Source organism: Sus scrofa, chromosome 6 (assembly GCF_054392235.1).
Source record: "Sus scrofa isolate SSC_HxYL_T2T_F1_AM1 chromosome 6, Sscrofa_HxYL_maternal_Yorkshire_Landrace_v2.0, whole genome shotgun sequence".
NCBI lineage: Eukaryota > Metazoa > Chordata > Mammalia > Artiodactyla > Suidae > Sus > Sus scrofa.
This window is the reverse complement of record NC_139388.1, coordinates 121,602,679-121,624,963: the sequence shown is the minus strand read 5'-3', so window position 1 is coordinate 121,624,963 and position 22,285 is coordinate 121,602,679. Positions and strand designations below refer to the sequence as shown.

At 38.2% G+C, this 22,285-nt stretch overlaps 1 protein-coding gene across 2 annotated transcripts in view; it reads left to right on the top strand.

Moving 5' to 3' along the window:
- CCDC178 (coiled-coil domain containing 178) overlaps positions 1 to 22,285 on the top strand; it is a 452,566-nt gene that overhangs the window by 86,681 nt on the left and 343,600 nt on the right. For both annotated transcript variants that reach the window (XM_084964434.1, XM_084964435.1), the window contains one exon: positions 2,848 to 3,001. In XM_084964434.1, the coding sequence (XP_084820560.1) occupies positions 2,848 to 3,001 (154 nt within the window). The remainder of the gene's footprint in view (positions 1 to 2,847; positions 3,002 to 22,285) is intronic.

Here is a 22,285-nt window from a genome sequence, read left to right as displayed (position 1 = left end):
GATTATATTTCTATCTCTATTTTAATAATTTTTTCTCTCTCTGTATATAAACATCATATATATATATTCAGCATTTCATTTATCTATTTTACAAACAGATGTTAGTTCACCTCAATTACAACTACAACATTCTACATCTTGTAACATTTTCTAAAATTTTTCCTTCTCAGTTTTGAACATAAAAATTAGATGGTAGTTTTTATAACTAATATTTAAATAGATTCAAAGGCACATTTTTATTAATTCCTTTACTCACTGTTATTAAATCGCACCATGTAACTTCCTTGTTAACTTTCTTCTCATTTACCTATATTCTCCAAAAGTTCTAGTACAAGCATTAGTGGATAAATTATTTATTTATTTTTTATTTAAAAATTTTTTTTTTGTCTTTTTAGGGCCACACCCATGGCATATGGAGGGTCCCAGGCTAGGGGTCTAATCTGAGCTACAGGTGCTGACCTATGCTAGAGCCACAGCAACACCAGATCCAAGTCACGTCTGTGACTTACACCACAGCTCATGGCAACGCTGGATCCTTAACCAACTGAGCAAGGCCAGGGATTGAACCTACAACCTCGTGGTTCCTAGTCAGATTCGTTTCCACTGTGCTACCACAGCAACTCCTGGATAAATGATTTATTAAATAAAATTCTAAAGATATGTTTAATTTTCCTTCAGTATTTTTTAATTTGTTGAGAAATTGCAAACATTAGAGAAACATGATTATGTGAGCTATCAAGTATACAGACTGATGATTTTATGTATACATATAAAATCATGCTCCAGGTTAAGATAGAGAGAATTTCCAGCATACTAGAAGGTTCCAGGCTAGGGGTTGAATCGGAGCTGCAGATGCTGATCTATGACACAGCCATAGCAACGTGGGATCCGAGCTGCGTCTGTGACCTACACCACAGCTCATGGATCCTTAACCACTGAGGGAGGCCAGGGGTCAAACCTACATCCTCATGGATAGTAAAAGTAATTGCCAAGGAGATCTTTGTTCCTGTGTGACCTTCCACAAAAAGACCAGCTCTTATCCATGAACCACATAATCCTTTCTTACCTGGTTGGTAGAAAACATGTTCCAAATATAAAAGTCCCTTTAGACAATGGTTATGTGGTTATATATATCTCCTGAGCCACAATGGGAACTCCAAGCATACTAAAGGGTTTTTGTTTGTTTGTTTTGTTCCCCTTATTAGTGCATACCATTCCCCCAAAGGGGTTGTCTCCATTCTGACTTCTATCACTATCATTAGTTTTGTCTATTCATGAATTACATATGAATGGAAACACATAGCATGTATACTTTGGTATCTTTATTGCTCTGCTTAATAGTAATTCTTAACAGAGTGATTCTTTGCATTTTATTCTTCTAGATTTATTCTGATTTATCTCAAGTACCAGTGGGGGCAAACCTAGTAGCAAACTTTTACACTAAAAAATTCTCAAAAGGCTGAGGAATTGGTGGCATCAGTTGATGTTTCAGGAAAGAGAGAATGAGGAGATAACTAAAATAATACTAAGCTCCTACATTCCATGACACTGGGCAATGCCCACATCTTAGCCAAAATCTATAGTTTTTTATCTGGAGTGGGGAAATAGATACCATTGAGAAAAGAAACATTATTTCAAAAGAAGGAACTTTAACCAAACATGCACATTTTAACTGCTGTGGCTCTCAACCTCTCACTGATCTGACTTCTAGAATTCTGATAGGAAGCCTGTATTTTCCAGACATGGAAGGGTAAAAAAGAATCTTCTTGCCTATTTGTTGTTTTAATTTTCACTTCTCTAGTGAGGTTGCGTCTTTTAGTTTCATTTGGCTCTACACCTAAAATAGGGTTAGTGCATGAGAGCCTGGGCCAATTCAGTAAACCATGTATTGGCCATTGACATTTATTTTCTTGTGAATTTTTGTTTATCTCCTCTGCTCATAGTGTTTTGGATAGTTTTTCTATTCCATATTGCTTTGTAGGATCTTATTGCACACAAATGATTTACTCTCTCATCTCTTATATGGGTTTCAAATAAACCTCCCATTCTATTTTTTTGTTCATGGGGTCTTAAACAAAGTCGGATTTACCTGTATTACTTGCTGATATTTTTAGCAAATTATAGTTTTGTCATTTTCATATATTAAACTATATAACCATGGGCTAAAGCGACTTTTATATTTGGAACATGTTTTCTACCAACCAGGTAAGAAAGGATTATGTGGTTCATGGATTAACGCTGGTCCTTTTTGTGGAAGGTCACACAGGAACAAAGATCTCCTTGGCAATTACTTCTCTTTAAATAAGCCCCTTGTTTTCTGAAACTGAAATTTTATTTCTTTTACTTCTATGACTCTGAGGGAGACAAGACAGTAAACCAGAGCTTTAATAAAATGTGTGGTCTTTCCACTTTTACATCTTCTTTTCTTTCATTCTTTTGTTTTGTTTTGTTTTGTTTTGTTTTTGTTTTTTTAGAGCTGTACCCATGGCACCTGGAGGTTCTCATGCTAGGGGTCGAATCACATCTACATCTGCTGGCCTGCACCACAACCACAGCAATAACAAAGCCCAGCCTTGTCTGTGACCTACACCATAGCTCACAGCAACACTGGATTCTTAACCTGCTGATTGAGGTCAGGGATCAAACCTACATCCTCATGGGTACTCGTTGGGTTTGTTACCTTTGGGCCACAATGGGAACTCCCGGGAGTTGCTTTGAGATAGGAAAATTTTTAGAAATAAATAAATTCTACTGATCCACATTATTAAGTCAGAAGCTAATTTCAATTTAATTTAAAATATAATTTCCCCTTCAATGTGGACAAAATTGTGGTTTTTTTTCTCTTAGGAAAGAGATCAATAAACTTAACAATCTATGTAATTTCTACTCCACATCAATACAAAACGTTAACATTAATATTGAGGAGAATGAAGAAACAGTGTCTGAAGTATTGAGGGAAACAAAGTCATCAAAAAATGAATTAGATGCTTTATCAAAAATTGTAAGTTTTCATAATTAAAAGTAAGTTTGGTACTTTAAAGTTTGGTAAGTTTAAAAATACTGACATTAGCTTTGCATCATGGCTATTTGAACTTATTCTCTGTCAATAGTTAAATAGCAGCCAATTTTCCATCTATTTTGGTTTTCTATTGCATATTAACAGAATTTTAGCAGCTTAAAATAGCACCCATTTGTTTTTCTGTTTTGTTTGGTTTTGTTTTGTTTTTGTCTTTTTAGGGCCACACCCAGGGCATATGGTGGTTCCCAGGCTAGGGGTCGAATCAGAGCTGTAGCTGCCAGCCTACACCACAGCCACAGCAATGTGGGATCCAAGCTGTGTCTGCAACCCACACCACAGCTCATGGCAGTGCTGGATCCTTAACCCGCTGATCAAGGCCAGGGATGGAACCCCATCCTCATGTACTCTAGTCGGGTTTATTAACTGCTGAGCTACAACAGGAACTCCAAAATAGCACCCATTTGTTAACACAAAGTTTCTCTGGGTCATGGCTCAGCTGGTTCTTCTACTCTAGATTTTTTCCAACTGAAACTAAGGTGTCATCAGCCCTGCATTACTTTCTGGAAACCACACGATAAATCTGTTTTCAGGCTCATTCAGTTTTGGCAAAATTCAGTTCCTGTGGTTTTAGGACTGAGGTCCTTTGTTTCCTTGGTGACTGTCAGCCTGGGATCATTCTCAGCTTTTTTAGAAGCTACCTGCATCTGTTCGCTGGTTGTTCCCATCAGGAATGATAGGCTGAGTCCTCTCGGACTTGGTGTCTCCCTGACCTTTCCTTATGACCCTTTTCTGCCTTCCTCTTTTATCACATCTCATTCACTATAGTAAAGAAAATAATAAAGTGGTGAAAAGAAATAATGGTTCAGAAAAAGGCAATAATATACACATCCCTGTACCAATTTGCATTTCTACCTAGAGCTAAAATTATGTATTTTTGTGGAGTTTTTGCTACTTTCTATTATAAGGCTCTTTAATTGTGTCTCATTATGACTTTTTTTTTTTTTTTTTTTTTTGTCTTTTTGCTATTTCTTGGGCCGCTCCTGCGGCATATGGAGGTTCCATATGCTAGGGGTCGAATTGGAGCTGTAGCTGCCAGCCTACGCCAGAGCCACAGCAACGAGGGATCTGAACCGCATCTGCAACCTACACCACAGCTCACGGCAATGCCGGATCGTTAACCCACTGAGCAAGGGCAGGGACCGAACCCGCAACCTCATGGTTCCTAGTCGGATTCCTTAACCATTGCGCCACGACTGGAACTCCCTCATTATGACTTTTTAAATTGAGTGAAACAGCATATTTTTATTGGCTTTTGGGGGTCAATTTGTTTTTCCTTTTCTATAATAAACCTATTTACTGATGCTTTTTACTCTATAGGTTGAGTGATAGTTTTTTTTTTTTTAAACTGACCTTAGGAATTTGTTGTATGTTATGGATACTGATTATTTTAAAGTTACGTGTTAAATATTTTCACCCCATAATCTTTCATTTCTTTATGGTAACTTCTGATGAAGAGAAACTTCAATTTTAATGTAGTAAAAGTTATGACTTATTTTCCTTTGAAGTGTTGTGATTTTTTTCTCAACTTTTAAAATAAATTTTTCCTACCTTGAAGTCAAAACATATTCTCTGATATTTTATTCTAAATGGTTTGTAATTTTGCTTTTTGTATTTACCAGATACTTTTAGATTAAAATATGTTTAAAATATTCAAAATTGAGTTTTTCTCATTCTATCTTTTATTTATAAATTTAGAAGTAATAAACTATCTCCAGAATTTTAGTAATGCCTATTTCACTGGCCAGATATAAAGCCAGGTATAAATCAATTTGAAATTCATATGTGGGTGAAGTGTGAAGTTAGGTACCAATTACAGTTTTTGTTACTTAGAAAATAAATTGTTATAATTTATTATGTTTATTTATATGTTAATATTTACAGCCATCTCTCACATATGAGGATTCCATATTTGTTTTATGTGGCTCTCTTTTTCGATTTTTTTAACATTTTTTTGATCTATTTAACATCTTTATCTCCATACCTAATGTCTACATTACTGAATTTCTATAGTGAGTTTTGATTATCTATTGTGATAAGTCTTCTAGTCTTATATTTCCTTATGAGTTTTAGGCTATTCCTGACTTTTGTCCTTCTATATAAATTTCAGTTTTTTTCATTTCCTTCAGAAATTTGATTGGAATTATGATTGGAATCTCATTTGTTTATGGATTATATGATAGAGGAATGAAATCTTTATACTGGGATCCTTGAAATGAACATGATTGATCTCTCCATTTATTTGGGTAGTTTTGCTAAATTAGACCTTAACCAATTTCCTGGAACTTTGTTGAAGGCAAACACTCTGCGAAGTTAGCCTTCTGTGATCAGTCTTAGACAAATTAACCCTTCTATGGCCCCTAAATTTTAAGGTTATTTATTTTAAATTAAATTTTAATTCTGATTTGTTCATAAAGGTAGTATATATTGTAGATATTATTTAAATTTTATTAAGGCTTAATTTGTTTCCTATTATATATGTAATTTGCATAATTTTTTATTTTGTTTTTAATTTTTAATTTTAAATGATTTTTTTCCATTATAGCTGGTTTTCTACTGTACAGCAAGGTGACCCAGTCACATATACATATATACATTCTTTTTCTCACATTATCCTCCATCATGCTTCATCATAAGTGACTAGATGTAGTTCCCAGTGCTATACAGCAGGTCATTTTTTATTTTGGAAAAAGATTTTTTCTGATAGTGGGATTCAATTCTATATAGGTTAATTTTGTGAACTGTGCTAGTTGTATTTAAATCTTTTATATTTCTGATTTATGTCCTGACTAATGTATCAATTGCTTTGAAAGCTGTATTAAAGTATCTCAGTATGATAGTGGATTTTTAAATTATTTCTTCATTTTTGTTTATCCATATTTTGCTTTATATAATTTGAAGCCGTATTTTTATTTTTTATTTTTCTTAAAAATGGGCATAGATAAAGAGTTTAATTTAGCAGAGAAAATTACAAGTCCTAAAAACCCTTAATGAATATAAAATGGCAAGGAGTTCCCGTCATGGCACAGTGGAAACAAATCCAACTAGGAACCATGAGGTTGCAGGTTCGATCCCTGGCCTCATTCAGTGAGTTAAGGGTGTGGTGTTGCCATGAACTGTGGTGTAGATCGCAGATGCGGCTCGGATCCTACGCTGCTGTGGCTGTGGTATAGGCCAGCAGCCATAGCTCTGATTGGACCTCTAGCCTGGGAACTGCCATATGCTGCGGGTGTGGCCCTAAAAAGCAAAATAAATAAATAAATAAATAAATAAATAAAATGAATATAAAATGTCAAAATAACCAGGTACATAGAGTGAAACAGAAATTGAATTATTTTTCTTAATGAGATAATATGCATTTATCATGTTATTTTTTTGATTAAAGTATAGCTGATTTACAGTGTTGTGTTAATTACTGCTATACAGCATAGTGACCCAGTCAAACATATATACACATTCTTTTTCTCAAACTATCTTCTGTCATGTTTAATTCCAAGACATTGGATATAGTTCTCTGTCCTGTACAGTAGAACCTCATTGCTTATCTATTCTAAATATAATAGTTTGCATCTACCAACCCTAAATTTTCCATCTATCCCACTCCCTCCCTACTCCCTCTTGGCAACAAGTCTGTTCTCTGTGTCTGTGAGTCTGTTTCTGTTTTGTAGATGGGTTCATTTGTGCCATATATATGTATTTTGCATTTTAGAGTCACACTTGTGACATATGGAGGTACCCAGGCTAGGGGTCTAATTGAAGCTACAGCTGCCAGCCAACACCAGAGCCACAGCAACGCCAGATCAAAGCCACATCTGTGACCTGAACCACAGCTCACAGCAATGCCGGATCCTTAATCTACTGAGAGAGGCCACGGTTCAAACCTGCGGCCTTATTGTTGCTAATCTGATTCATTTCCACTGCACCACAATGGGAACTCCTGTGTCATACTTTAGATTCCATGTATGAGTGATATCACATGGTGTTTGTCTTTCTCTTTCTGATTTATGAGGCCATATTTTTATATGATGAAGTTTAGAATGTTTAATGTTGAGATTTTTCATATGATATATTTTATTTATGTTTTTGAGCTATAAATTATTAGAATTTTTGGAATGCATATTTCATTAACTGATGTGAAGCATAATAAACATCATTAACTTCTTGAATAGTTTAAGGATCTTATGATCCTTTCCTGACATATATTCAATTTTCCATCATGTTATGCCTGACTTTTTAAATTATGTCTGTATTAAGATAATTTCTTATTAATTTACACAATAAATATTTGATAATATTTATTCCCAACTCACAAACAACTCTTCTGTCTAAGCAAAAATTTCTAATTGGCATTATTTAGTTTCTTATTACTAAAGTATGTATTTTACAAGCTTCTTTTTTTTTCTTTTTTAAAATTATTCAAGGAGTTTTATTACATTTATACTTTACAATGATCATCACAACCCAGTTTTATAGCATTTCCATCCCAAAACCCCAGTGCATCCACCGACCCCTCAACCTGTCTCATTTGGAAACCATAAGTTTTTCAAAGTCTGTGAGTCAGCATCTGTTCTGAAAAGAAGTTCATTGTGTCCTTTTCTCAGATTCCACATGTCAGTGAAAGCATTTGATGTTTGTGTCTCATTGTCTGACTGACTTCACTTAGCATGATAATTCCTAGGTCCATCCATGTTGCTAAAAATGCCAGTATTTCATTCCTTTTAATGGCTGAGTAATATCCCACTGTGTATATGTACCACCTTTTCTTGATCCACTCCTCTGTCGATGGACATTTATGTTGTTTCCATGTCTTGGCTATCACAAAGAGTGCTGCGGTGAACACTGGGATACATGTGTCTTTTCAAGTCATGGATTTCTCTGGATAGGGGCCCAGGAGTGGGATTGCTGGATCCAATGGTAGTTCTCTGTTTGGTTTTCTGAGGAATCTCCATCCTGTTGTCCACAGTGGTTGCACCAATTGACAATCCCACCAACAGTGTCATAGGGTTCCTTTTTCTCCACACCCTCTCCAGCACTTACTGTTTGTAGACTTTTTGATGATGGCCATTCTGGCCGGTGAAAGGTGGCACCTCATAGTGGTTTTGATCTGCATCTCTCTAATGATGAGTGATGTTGACCATCTTTTCATGTGTTTTTGGCCATCTGTATGTGTTCTGTTTCTTTGGAGAACTGCCTGTTTAGATCTCCTGTCCACTTTTTTTTGATGGGTTTGATGGTTTTTTTTGGTATGGAGCTGCAGGAGGTGTTCATAAATTTTGGAGATTAATCCCTTGTCAGTTGATTCATTTGCAGATATTTTATCCCATTCTGTGGGTTGTCTTTTCGTTGTGTTTAGGGTTTCCTTTGCTGTGCGGAAACTTTTAAGTTTGACTAGGTCCCATTTGTTTATTTTTGTTTTTCTTGTCAATAGTCTAAGATGTAGATCTGAGAAGATGTCGCTGTCGTTTATGTCAGAGCTTGTTTGGCCTATGTTATCCTCTAAGAGTTTTGTGGTATCTGGTCTTATATCGAGGTCTTTAATCCATTTTGAGTTTACTTTTGTGTGTGGTGTTAGGAAGTGTTCTAATCTCATTCTGTTACATGTGGCTGTCCAGTTTTCCCAGCACCACTTATTGAAGGGGCTGTCTTTTCTCCATTGTATATAGTCTTGCCTCCTTTGTCATAGATTAGTTGGCTGTAGGTGCATGGGTTTAATTCTGGGCTTTTTGTCCTGTTCCACTGATCAGTATTTCTGTCTTTGTGCCAATACCACAGGGTTTGTGCCAATGACTGTTGCTTTGTAGTATAGTCTGAAGTCCGGGATCCTGATTCCTCCAGCTCCATTTTTCTTTTTCAGGATGTCTTTGGCTATTCTGGGACTTTTTTTTTTTTTTCCCCACTGTACAGCAAGGGGGTCAGGTTATCCTTACATGTATACATTACAATTACAGTTTTTCCCCCATCCTTTCTTCTGTTGCAACATGAGTATCTAGACATAGTTCTCAATACTATTCAGCAGGATCTCCTTGTAAATCTATTCTAAGTTGTGTCTGATAAGCCCAAGCTCCCGATCCCTCCCACTCCCTCCCCCTCCCATCAGGCAAACACAAGTCTCTTCTCCAAGTCCATGATTTTCTTTTCTGAGGAGATGTTCATTTGTGCTGGATATTAGATTCCAGTTCTAAGTGATATCATATGGTATTTGTCTTTGTCTTTCTGGCTCATTTCACTCAGGATGAGATTCTCTAGTTCCATCCATGTTGCTGCAAATGGCATTATGTCATTCTTTTTTATGGCTGAGTAGTATTCCATTGTGTATATATACCACCTCTTCCAAATCCAATCATCTGTTGATGGACATTTGGGTTGTTTCCATGTCCTGGCTATTGTGAATAGTGCTGCAATGAACATGCGGGTGCATGTGTCTCTTTTAAGTAGAGCTTTGTCTGGATAGATGCCCAAGAGTGGGATTGCAGGGTCATATGGAAGTTCTATGTATAGATTTCTAAGGTATCTCCAAAGTGTTCTCCATAGTGGCTGTACCAGTTTACATTCCCCCCAACAGTGCAGGAGGGTTCCCTTTTCTCCACAGCCCCTCCAGCACTTGTTATTTGTGGATTTATTAATGATGGCCATTCTGACTGGTGTGAGGTGGTATCTCATGGTAGTTTTGATTTGCATTTCTCTTATAATCAGCGATGTTGAGCATTTTTTCATGTGTTTGTTGGCCATCTGTATATCTTCTTTGGAGAAATGTCTATTCAAGTCTTTTGCCCATTTTTCCATTGATTGATTGGTTTTTTTGCTGTTGAGTTGTATAAGTTGCTTCTATATTCTAGAGATTAAGCCCTTGTCGGTTGCATCATTTGAAACTATTTTCTCCCATTCTGTAAGTTGTCTTTTTGTTTTCTTTTGGGTTTCCTTTGCTGTGCAAAAGCTTTTCAGTTTGATGAGGTCCCATGGGTTTATTTTTGCTCTAATTTCTATTGCTTTGGGAGACTGACCTGAGAAAATATTCATGATGTTGATGTCAGAGAGTGTTTTGCCTATATTTTCTTCTAGGAGTTTGATGGTGTCCTGTCGTATATTTAAGTCTTTGAGCCATTTGGAGTTTATTTTTGTGCATGGTGTGAGGGTGTGTTCTAGTTTCATTGCTTTGCATGCAGCTGTCCAGGTTTCCCACAATGCTTGCTGAATAGACTTTCTTTTTCCCATTTTATGTTCTTGCCTCCCTTGTCAAAGATGCTTGCTGAATAGACTTTCTTTTTCCCATTTTATGTTCTTGCCTCCCTTGTCAAAGATTAATTGACCATAGGTGTCAGGGTTTATTTCCGGATTCTCTATTCTGTTCCATTGGTCTGTCTGTCTGTTTTGATACCAGTACCACACTGTTTTGATGACTGTGGCTTTGTAGTATTTCTTGAAGTCTGGGAGAGTTATGCCTCCTGCTTGGTTTTTGTTTCTCAGAATTGCTTTGGCGATTCTGGGTCTTTTGTGGTTCCATATAAATGTTTGTATTGTTTGTTCTAGTTCTGTGAAAAATGTCATGGGTAAATTGATAAGGATTGCATTGAACCTGTAGATTGCTTTGGGTAGTATGGCCATTTTTACAATATTGATTTTCCCAATCCAGGAACATGGAATATCTTTCCATTTCTTTAGAACTTCTTTGATTTCTTTGGTTAAAGTTTTATAGTTCTCGGCATATAGGTCCTTTACCTCCTTGGTCAGGTGTATTCCGAGGTATTTGATTTTGTGAGGTACAATTTTAAAAGGTATCGTATTTTTGTATTCCTTTTCTAATATTTCATTGCTGGTATACAGAAATGCAGCTGACTTCTGAATGTTAATCTTATATCCTGCCACTTTGCTGAATGTATTAATCAGTTCAAGTAGTTTTAGGGTTGAGTCCTTAGGGTTTTCTAGGTATAGTATCATGTCATCTGCATACAGTGATAGTTTTATCTCTTCTCTTCCTATATGGATGCCTTTTATTTCTTCTGTTTTTCTAATTGCTGTGGCCAGGACTTCCAAAACTATGTTGAAGAGCAGTTGTGAGAGTGGGCATCCCTGTCTTGTTCCAGATTTGAGTGAGAAGGCTTTCAGTTTTTCCCCATTGAGGATTATATTTGCTGTGGGTTTATCATAAATGGCTTTGATTATATTCAGGAATGTTCCCTCTATACCCACTTTGGCGAGGGTCTTGATCATGAATGGGTGTTGGACTTTGTCAAATGCTTTTTCTGCGTCTATTGAGATGATCATATGATTTCTGACTTTTTTTTTGTTAATGTGGTGTATGATGCTGATTAATTTGCGTATGTTGAACCATCCTTGTGAACCTGGGATGAACCCAACCTGGTCATGGTGTATAATTTTTTTGGTATGTTGTTGGATTTGGTTGGCTAAGATTTTGTTGAGAATTTTTGCATCTATATTCATCAAGGATATTGGGCGATAGTTTTCATTTTTGGTGGTATCTCTGTCTGGTTTTGGAATGAGGGTGATGGTGGCATCCTAGAATGTCTTTGGGAGTATTCCTTCTTCTTCAACCTTTTGAAAGAGGTTAAGGAGGATGGGCACCAATTCCTCTTTATATGTTTGATAAAATTCACCTGTGAAGCCATCTGGTCCTGGACTTTTATTTGTAGGGAGTGATTTTATGACCTCTTCAATTTCATTTCTAGTGATTGGTCTGTTCAGTTGGTCTGTTTCTACTTGATTCAGTTTTGGCAGGCTGTAAGATTCTAGAAAATTGTCCATTTCTTCCAGATTGTCAAACTTGTTGCCATACAGTTGTTCATAGTATTCTCTTATGGTTTTTTGTATTTCTGCAGTATCCGTTGTGATTTCTCCTTTTTCATTTCTAATTTTGGTTATTTGGATTCTTTCTCTCCTCTTTTTGGTGAGTCTGGCCAGGGGTTTGTCAATTTTGTTCACCTTTTCAAAGAACCAGCTCTTGGTTTTATTCATTTTCTCTATTGTGTTTTGAGTCTCTATTTTATTGATTTCTTCTTTGATCTTTATAATTTCCTTCCTTCTGCTGACTTTAGGCCTTTTTTGTTCTTCTTTTTCTAATTCGTTTAAGTGGAGGGTTAAGTTGTCAATTTGGGATCTTTCTTCTTTTTTGAGAAAGGCCTGGATTGCTATAAATTTCCCTCTGAGCACTGCTTTCGCAGCATCCCATAGATTTTGAGAGGTTGTGTCTTCATTATCATTTGTTTCAAGGTAGTTTTTAATTTCCTTCTTGATTTCCTCATTGACCCATTGGTTTTTTAGTAGCATGTTGTTTAGTCTCCATGGAGTAGGTTTTTTCTGTTTGCTTTTCCCATGGTTGATTTCTAATTTCATGGCATTGTGGTCAGAGATGATACTTGAGATAATTTCTACGCTCCTAAATTTATTGAGATTCGCTTTGTGTCCCAATATGTGGTCGATTCTTGAGAATGTTCCATGAGCATGTGAGAAGAATGTGTATTCTGATTTTGTTGGATGTAGTGTCCTGAAGATATCAATGAAGTCTAACTTTTCTATTGTTTCCTTTAGGATCTCTGTTGCTTCATTGGTTTTCTGTCTAGAGGATCTGTCCATTGATGTGAGGGGGTTATTAAGGTCTCCTACTATGACTGTATTCTCATCAATATCTCCCTTTATGTCTGTTAGTATTTGTTGTATGTATCTGGGTGCTCCTATATTTGGGGCATATATGTTGACGATAGTAACATCCTCTCTTTGGATGGATCCCTTAATCATTAAGTAGTGTCCTTCTTTGTCTTTCTTTATGTCTTTTGTTTTAAAGTCTATTTTGTCTGATATGAGCGTTGCGACTCCTGCTTTTCTGTCATGTCTATTGGCGTGAAATATTTTTCCCCACCCTTTCATTTTCAATCTATATGTATCTTTTGTCCTGAGGTGAGTTTCTTGTAGGCAGCATATTGAAGGTTTTTGCCTTTTTATCCACTCAGCCACTCTGTGTCTTTTGATTGGGGCATTCAGTCCATTGACATTTAAGGTGATAATTGATGGATGATTATTTATTGCCATTTGAACCTCGTGTTCCAGTTGATTCTATGGTTCTCCATTCTTCCTTTTTTTTTTTTTTTTTTGGTTGGATGGTCTCCTGTTATTATCTGCTTGAGTGTATTTTCTTTTTCATTTTTCGCAAATGCAATATTTGGTTTTGGCTTGTGGTTGCCCTGTTTTTTAAGTATGCTAACCCCTTCCCATAGTTATGTGTTTTAGCCTGTTGGTCCTGTAAGTTCAAACACTTCATTACTATATTAAAATTAAGGAAAGAGACATACAAAGAAACAAAAAGTGTTATTTACTTCCTAACATCCCTTGCCCACATTTTATGGTTTTGATGACTCTTTTTTATTTTTTTCTTTTTAATTTTATTTTGTTTGAAGCATGTTCATGATTAAATCTGTATGCTGGCTTATTTGAGTGACTGCTCTCTGATTGTGGTTTCCTCAGTCCTAGTTCTTCCTCTTCTTCTTCTTTTTTTTTTCTTTTCTTTTTTCTTCCCTTTCCTTCCTTTCTTTTTGGTTTAGAGAAGCCCTTTCAATATTTCCTTTAACCTGGGTTTTGTGTTGCTGTATTCTTTAAGTTTTTGTTTGTTGGGAAAAATTTTTATTTCCCCTTCTATTTTAAATGATATTCTTGCTGGATAGAGTATTCTGGGTTGCATATTTTTTCCTTTTAGCACTTTAAATATCTCTTGCCATTCCCTCCTGGCCTGTAGTGTTTCTGTAGAGAAATCAGCTGATATTCTTATGGGGGTTCCCTTGTAGGTAACATTCTGTTTTTCTCTTGCTGCCTTTAGGATCCTCTCTTTATCACTAACTTTTGCCATTTTTATTATTATGTGTGTCTTGGTGTGGGTCTGTTTGGGTTCAGTTTGTTTGGGGCCCTCTGTGCTTCTTGTATCTTGAATCCAGTATCCTTTAGATTTGGGACATTTCTAGCGATAATTTCTTCAAATATATTTTCCATTCCCTTATCTTTTTCTACTCCTTCTGGAATTCCTATTATGTGTAGATTGGCCCGCTTTATATTATCCCATAGGTCTCTTATATTGCTTTCCAGTTTTTTGATTCGGTTTTCTGTCTGTTGACCAGATTGAGTGATTTCTATTATTCTATCTTCCATATCACTGATTCGTTCTTCTGCATTATTCATTCTGGTTTTTACTGCCCCTAGTTCAGTTTGCATCTCTGCAAATGAATGTTCTAGTTTTTCTTGGCTCTTCCTTATATTTTCTAGTTCCTTTCTGAGGGTATCTGCATTACTGTTCATATCTTCTCTTAATTCCTTCAGTATTTTCACTATTTCTCTTTTGAACTCCAGGTCTGTTTGACTGCAGAGATCTGTTTCATTGTTGACTGTTTTAGGTGAGTTCTCCTGTTGGTTTGACTGGGGGTGGTTTCTCAGCTTCTTCATCTTGCTTGTTGTTTTCTTTCTCCTGAGGGAGTTGTACTCTCCATTATCGGGCAGTGTTTGCCTTGTTACTGCCGTGGAATATTTCCTGAGGGCTGGCGTTTTTGGTCAATCTTTTTTGAGGCAGTGTGGCTTTTCTGGAGTGTTGATGGGGCTAACAGTGTTTCTTTGAAGCAAAGGAGGACTTCCTGAGGGCAGACAGGACTGGGAGGTCCACACCACGATGGTAGCAGATTTCACTTGGTCAGGCAGAGCTTGCTCTGGTGTTTTTAGGCTGTGGGGTTCTTGCAGGGGGTTGGCGGTGTTGGGCAGCTGCTCCTCAGGAGAAAAGCACCCCCTGGGGGCTGGATCAGCTATCTGGGTCACTGAGAACCTAAGAGGCTCTTCCCTAGGGCAGCCCAACTCAGAAGGACAGCCTGAGAATGTAGGCAGATCTTTTCACAGTCCGGCTGAGCTTGTTGCAGCTTTTCTGGGCTGCAGGGGCTCTTCCAGGGGGCTGGTGGTGCTGAGCAGTTATTTCGCGGGAGTGGGGCACCCCCTGGGGGCTTTGGCGGGTAGCAGGGCCGTTGGAGACCCAAGAGGCTCCTCCCCAGGGCAGCCCGACTCAGAAAAACCATCTGAGATCTTTTCCCGACTCGGCCAGGCTTGTTGCAGCTTTTCTGGGCTGCAGGGGGTCCTTCATGGAGCTGGCAGTCCTATGCAGCTGATCCACTAGAGCACCCCCTGGGGGCTTGGTGGGTAGCAGGGCCGTTGGAAACCCAAGAGGCTCCTCCCCGGGGCAACCCAACTCGGAAAAACCGTCCGAGAATTAGGCCGATCTATTCACAGCCTGGCTAAGCTTGTTCTAGCTTTTCTGGGCTGCAGGCCTTTTCTCGGGGGCTGGTGGTGTTTGGTGCTGCTTTGTGGAAGTGTAGCCCCTCCAAAGGGCAAGCAGGCCTGTGCAGGGACAGCCCCTGAGGGATGGCAATTGTTGAGGCCAGCCTTCCTGGATGGCAGGCAGCCCCAGGTCCGGTGAGAGTGTAGGGGGTGGCAGGGGTTGGGGGAGGGGATGCACTGGGAAGCACAGCTTTCAGCTAGCTAGCTGGCCTGTAAGCTTACTGTGGCATGGGGTGTATTCTATGGGGACCCACCCCTTCTTCTCTCCCCTCCCCAGCACGGGCGCAGACCAGGCTCTTCTCCCAGGTTCCCTCTGATGCGGCTTTCCACTTCCCTGCTCCTAGAGTATTGTTCCCTTCCTCTGCGACAGCTTTGTTTTCTAGTCTCCCAGGCAGTCTCTGCCCCGTCAAATGGTTTCTAGACCTCCCAAGCAGTTTCTGCTCTGCCCCGCCCCCCTACCCCGGGGACTAACCTCTGGAGCCGAGGTCTTGGTGCCCAGCCCCCACCCAGGCGTCCCCCGGCCCTTTCCCAGGGACTAACCTCTGTAGCCGAGGATTCAGTACCCAGCCCCCACCCAGGCGTCTCAATTTTTGGTGACTGTGCCCGTAGTTCAGATGGTGCGTTGGGTTCTTGATCGGCTTTTCCGTACTCCAACTTACTGCTACACTCTTCTCTGCATCTGGAGATTCCTCTGGTTCGTTTGATCTTTCCCCCGGTAGGTGACTTTCCAGGGGGCGGGATCCCTTTCTCCTCCGCAGTTCCCTTTCGGGAGCGCCCGTCCTGCTCGAATTCACCTTCTCTCACTCTCCTCTTTTCTCCCATTCTGCCCAATAATGTCACGAACTTCTTGCCGTTATTGGAGTTTAGGTTCCTCTGCCAGTGATTGGTTGCTGTTCTGTGCAAGTCATTTATTCTGTAGATGTGCTTTTTTTGTTGTGTTTGTGGGAGAGGGCGAGCGTGTCCCCCTACGCCTCCGCCATCTTGTCCTCTCTCCTATTCTGGGACTTTTGTGCTTCCAAACCAATTTTAAAATATCTTGTTCAAGTTCTGTGAAAACTGTCCTTGGTAATTTGATAGGGATTGCACTGAATCTGTAGATTGCCTTGGGTAATATAGCCATTTTGATAATATTGTCTTCCAATTCAAGAGAATGGTATGTCTTTCAATCTATTTGTGTCATCTTTGATTTCTTTCATCAGTGTCTTATACTTTTCAGAGTGCAGGTCTTTTGTCTCTTTAGGTAGGTTTACTCCTGGGTATTTTATTCTTTTGGATGTGATGGTAAATGAGATTGCTTCCCTGATTTCTCTTTCTGCTCTTTCATTGTTAGTGTATACAAATGCAGTCGATTTCTGTGTATTAATTTTGTATCCTGTGATTTTGCCAAATTCATGGATGAGCTCTAACAGTTTTCTGGTAGAGTCTTTAAAAGGATTCTCTAGGTATAGTATCATGTCATCTGCAAATAGCGGTAGTTTTACTTCTACCTTTCCAATCTGGATTCCTTTTATTTCTTTTTCTTCTAATTGCCATGCCTAGGACTTCCAAAACTATGTTGAATAGCAGTGGTGACAGTGGACATCCCTGTCTTATTCCTGATCTCAGCGGGAATTCTTTCAGCTTTTCACCATTGAGAATGATGTTCACTGTGGGCTTGTCATATACGGCCTTTATTATGTTGAGGTAGGTTCCTGCTATGCCCACTTTCTGAAGGGTTTTTATCAGAAATGGTGTTGGACTTTGTCAAAGGCTTTTGCTGTGTCTATTGAGAGGATCATATGGTTTTTATTCTTCAGTTTGTTAATGTGGTGTATCACACTGATGGATTTGTGGATATTGAAGAACCCTTGCATCCCTGGGATAAATCCCACTTGATCATGATATACAATCCTTTTAATGTACTGTTGGATGCGGTTTGCTAGTATTTTGTTGAGGATTTCTGCATTGATGTTCGCCAGTGAAAGTGGCCTGTAGTTAGCTCTTCTCCAAATGTTGGATAGAATTCACCTGTGAAGCCATCTGGTCCTGGACTTTTGTTTGCTGGAAGTTTTTTCATCACAGTTTTAATTTCAGTTCTTGTGATTGGTCCATTCATCTTTTCTCTTTCATCTTGGTTTTAGTCTTGGAAGATTGTACTTTTCTGAGAATTTGTCCATTTCTTCTAGGTTTTCTGTTTTATTGGCATATAGTTGCATATAGTAGTCTGTTATGATCCTTTTTATTTCTGTGGTGTCCATTTTTCTGTGTTTTCCTTTTTCATTTCCAATTTTATTGATTTGAGTCCTCTCTCTTTTTTGCTTGATAAGTCTGGCTAGGGGTTTATCAATTTCGTTGATGTTTTGGAAGAACCACCTTCTCGTTTCATTGATCTTTTCTATGGTTTTCTTTGTTTCTATTTCATTGATTCCTGCTCTGATCTTTACGATTTCTTTCCTTCTACTAACTTTAGGTCTTGTCTGTTCTTCTCTCCCCAGCTGCTTTAGATGTAATGTTATCTTGTTTATTTGAGCTCTTTCTTGTTTCCTGAGGTGTGTTTGCTCTAAACTTTCCTCTTAGAATGGATTTTGCTGCATCCCATAGGTTTTGGAGTGTCATATCTTTGTTGTCATTTGCTTGTAGGTATTTCTTAATTTCCTCTTTGATTTCTTCAGTGATCCATTGGTTGTTTAGTAGCATGTTGTTGAGTCTCCATGTGTTTGTGTTTTTTGCAGATTTTTTCTTGTTGTTGATTTCCAGTCATATAGTGTTGTGGTCAAAAAGATGCTTGATATGATTTCAATTTTCTTAAAGTTACCAAGGCTTGATTTGTGGCCCAGAATGTGATCAATCTTAGAGAATGTTCCATGTGCACTTGAGAAGAATGTGTATTTCTGTTGCTTTTGGATGGAATGTCCTAAAAATATCTATTAGGTCCATCTGGTCTTATGCTTCATTCAGGGCCTGTGTTTCTTTGTTGATTTTCTGTCTGGATGATCTGTCCATTGTTGTAAGTGGGGTGTTAAAGTCCCCCACTATTACTGTGTTATTGTCAATTTCTTCTTTTAAGTTTGGAACACTTGCCTTATATATTGATGTGAACCTATATTGGATGCATATATATTTACAATTTTTATATCTTCTTTCATTGATCCTTTGATCATTATTTAATGCCCCTCTTTGTCTCTTATAGTATTCTTTATTTTAAGGTCTATTTTGCCATATATGAGTATTGCTACTCCAGCTTTCTTTTGATTCCCATTTGCATGGAGTATTTTCTTCCATCCTTCACTTTCAATTTGTATGTGTCCCTAGAAGTGATGTTAATCTTTTGAAGACAGCATATATATGGATCTCATTTTTGAATCCATTCAGCCAGTCTATGTCTTTTGGTTGGGGCGTTTAGTCCATTTACATTTAAGGTAATTATTGATATGTATTTTACTATTGCCATTTTATTAACTCTTTTTGATTTTTTTTGTTGCTCTTTTTTCTTCTCTTGTTCTCTCCTCTTCTGGTTTGATTACTATCTTTAGTGTTGTATTTGAATTGACTTTACTTATTTGTGTGTATATCAATTGTAGATTTTGTTTTGCAGTGACCCTGAAATTTTGATGTAGGAGTCTCTACATAAACGAGAATGTTTTAAGTTGTTGGTCTCTTAATTGCAAGTATATCTCCAGTGTCCTGCATTTGTACCCACCTCTTCTCATGATTTCTCACTTCCTACCTTTATATGTATGCCTGTATGGTGAGCCATGTCATTTGTGGTATTTTTCTTTCTGGTTGTGGCCTCTTCTTTTCTGCCTAGAGAAGTTCCTTTAGTATTTGTTGTAAAGCTGTTTTAGTGTTGCCAAATTCTCTTAGCTTTTGCTTATCTGTAAAGCTTTTGATTTCTCCTTCAAATCTGATAATCTTGGTTGGAGGTTTTTTCTTTCATCATGTTAAGTATATCATGCCACTCCCTTCTGGCCTGCAGAGTTTCTGCTGAAAAATCTGCTGATAACCTTATTGGGGGTTCCCTTGTATGTTATTTGTTTCTTTTCCCTAGCTTCTTTCAAGATTTACTCTTTGTCTTCATTTTTTTGTCAGTTTGATCAATATGTGTCTCGGGGTGTTCCTCCTTGGGTTTATTTTATGTGGTACTCATTGCACTTCCTGGATTTGAGTGAGTGGTTCCTTTCCCATGTTAGGGACGTTTTTGGCTATTATCTCTGAATAATTTTTTCTGTACCTTTCTTTCTCTTCTCCCTCTCTGGCACCCCATAATACAGATGTTGGTGTGTTTAACTTTGTTTCAGAGTTCTCTGAGACTCTCTATATTTCTTTTCAATCTTTTTCTCTTTTCTGTACCACATCCATGATTCCCCTTAGGCTTTCCTCCACCTCACTTATTCATTTTTCTGCCTCCTGTAGTCTGCTGTTGGTTGCTTCTAATGAATGTTTTATTTCAGTTACTGTATTTTGCATCTCTTCTTGCTTAAGTTTTAAATCTTGTGTTTCTTAGCTGAAGTTTGCTGTAAATTATCAATCTTATCCTCCAGTTTATTTCCAATGTCTTGCATCATCTTCCCCCTCATTAGTCTAAAGTCTTTCCTGCAGGCTGATAATCTCCTGATCACTTAGCTGTTTTTCTGAGTTTTTTTTTTCTTGTTCCTTTATCTGAGTTATAGTTCTCTGCCTTTTCATATTTATAGGTTTTTGGTGTGGTGACCTTTTTTGCAAACTATAGAGTTGTAGCCTCTCTTACTTCTGGTGTCTGCCCCCCTTGTGGCTGAAGTCAGTGTTGGGGCTTCCTGATGGGATGGACTGGTTCCTGCCCACTGGTAGGTTGGGCTGTTTCCTTTCCCTCTGGTGAGTGGGGCTTTGTCTCTGGGTTAGCTTAGAGGCAGCTGTGTGCCTGGGGGTTCTTTAGGCACCCTGTTTACTGATGGGTGGGGATGGGTTATTGTTTGGCCCGAGACTTCTCAGCACGGATGGATGGGGCCAGATTTTCCCCAAATGGCCACCTCTAGAGTAATACATGGTGGTGAATATCCCCAGACCTTTGCCTCCAATGTCCTTCCTGTTTAATGAGCCACAATCTGCCCCCTTTTTTCCCAGGAGTTCCTCCAAGAACTGCCATCATGTCTGACCCAGATTCCTATGGAGACTCTGCTTTGCCCTGGGACCCAGTGCACATGAAAGTCTAGGTGCCCCTTTCAAGAAAGGGTCTTTGTTTCTGCCAATCCTGTGGAGCTCCCATTCACAAGCCCCACTGGCTTTCAATGCCAGATGCTCTGGGGGCTCTTTCTCCCAATGTCAGATTCCCAGGCATAGTGACTTGACATGGGGCTCAGAACTCTCACTCACTCCTATAGGTGAGTCTCTGTGATGCAGTTACTTTCCAGTCTGTGGTCTTCCCACCTGGCAGGTATGGGGTTGCTTATAATTGCGTCTCCTACTGTCTTGATTTTTGTGGCATCCTCTTTGTGTTCTAGGATATGATATCTTTTTGAAAGTTTCCAGCCCATTTGGTTACAGGTTGTTCAGCATTTGATTGTAATTCTGTTGTTTTTTATGAGAGAAGGTAAGCTCTAGTCCCTCTATTCTGCCATCTTAATCCCTACAAGCTTCTTAAGTAAGTTAGATTTGCAAGTCTCAAAATTTTATTTCCCTGAAAATTTCTTATTTTGTGCTTATTTATGCATTGTGGGTAGTATGCACCAGAACTGATATGAAAGTTATTTACACCACTGCAGAGGCAATTTAGAAGAATCCAGAAATGGGAAAGTCTGAAAATACTAAACTAAAACCACTGGGCTTCTGTGCCAGAGGGGATGGGACAGCATCAGTGAGTTGGAAGAAACTGATCTTTTGTAGATAGTAATTCAGGTCTCTCTGCAGTTGGCACTTCTTACTCTCTCCACTTCTCTTTTGCTACCTCTTTCCTTCTACTGCTGTTCTCTGGCTACTCTTGACGAACCACAAGATGCCAGATTATGTTTGTTTGCTTCCAGCTTTTCGTGAATTCTGTTCCTTCTGATTATAATGTCAGTGGGTCAGCTCTGTTCATCCTCTCAATCCTACCATAGTCTGGCTGAATCCTTTCATTTTAAACCTTAACTTAGAAGAAGGGAAATCCTTGGTGAAATCTCTCTTCACTTCGTTTTGTCTGCTTTGAACTCTCATTGTACTCAGTGTTTTCCTCCCATACTGGTACTTACAAAAATCTATTGAAATCAGTGATTACTTGTCCTCTTCTTTTTAGATTATAAGGACTGGAGATGAATTGTTATTTTTGTTTTCTTTTTGTAACTTGCACAGTTACAAATTAGACATTCAGTAAAATGTCGAATTAGGCATTCAAAAAAAATCCATATTAGGCTTCTTCAATGAGTGAGTTAACCAATGAATAAATGAAAGGAAAAAAGGAAGGAAGGAGAAAAAGAAGGAATGAAGGAGAAAGGGAGGGAGGAAGGGAAAATGGGGTAAAATGACTTCACCTTGTGAGCCTAAAAAGCACTTGATGAGGTGGAATGTAGAGTGTATACATTGAAATAATCCTTGATGATCTAAAAGAATGCATGTAGCTTTCCTATATATAATTTCTTTCCAGGGACAGCTATAAGCATCAGGGAAGTATAGCACAGCCAATAAAAACTTTAAAATATTAAACAATGTTGTCAAACAGTTATGACTTCAATTTTCTAATTGTGCTAAAACTGATCATTTAAAAGTATCACTGTTAATACATTATTTTTAAAGAGGGAAAATTCATTTACTAAACCTAAAATCATGTTTTTATTTGTCTATCATCTCTAAAATGGCAAGTCTGGTCCTCTATAACAAAATGTTATTTTTGGTGAGGTATTGTGAATGTATTTATAAGGTTAATAATATTTTTCAATTATAGGAATCAATTGTGAACTATCATACTTT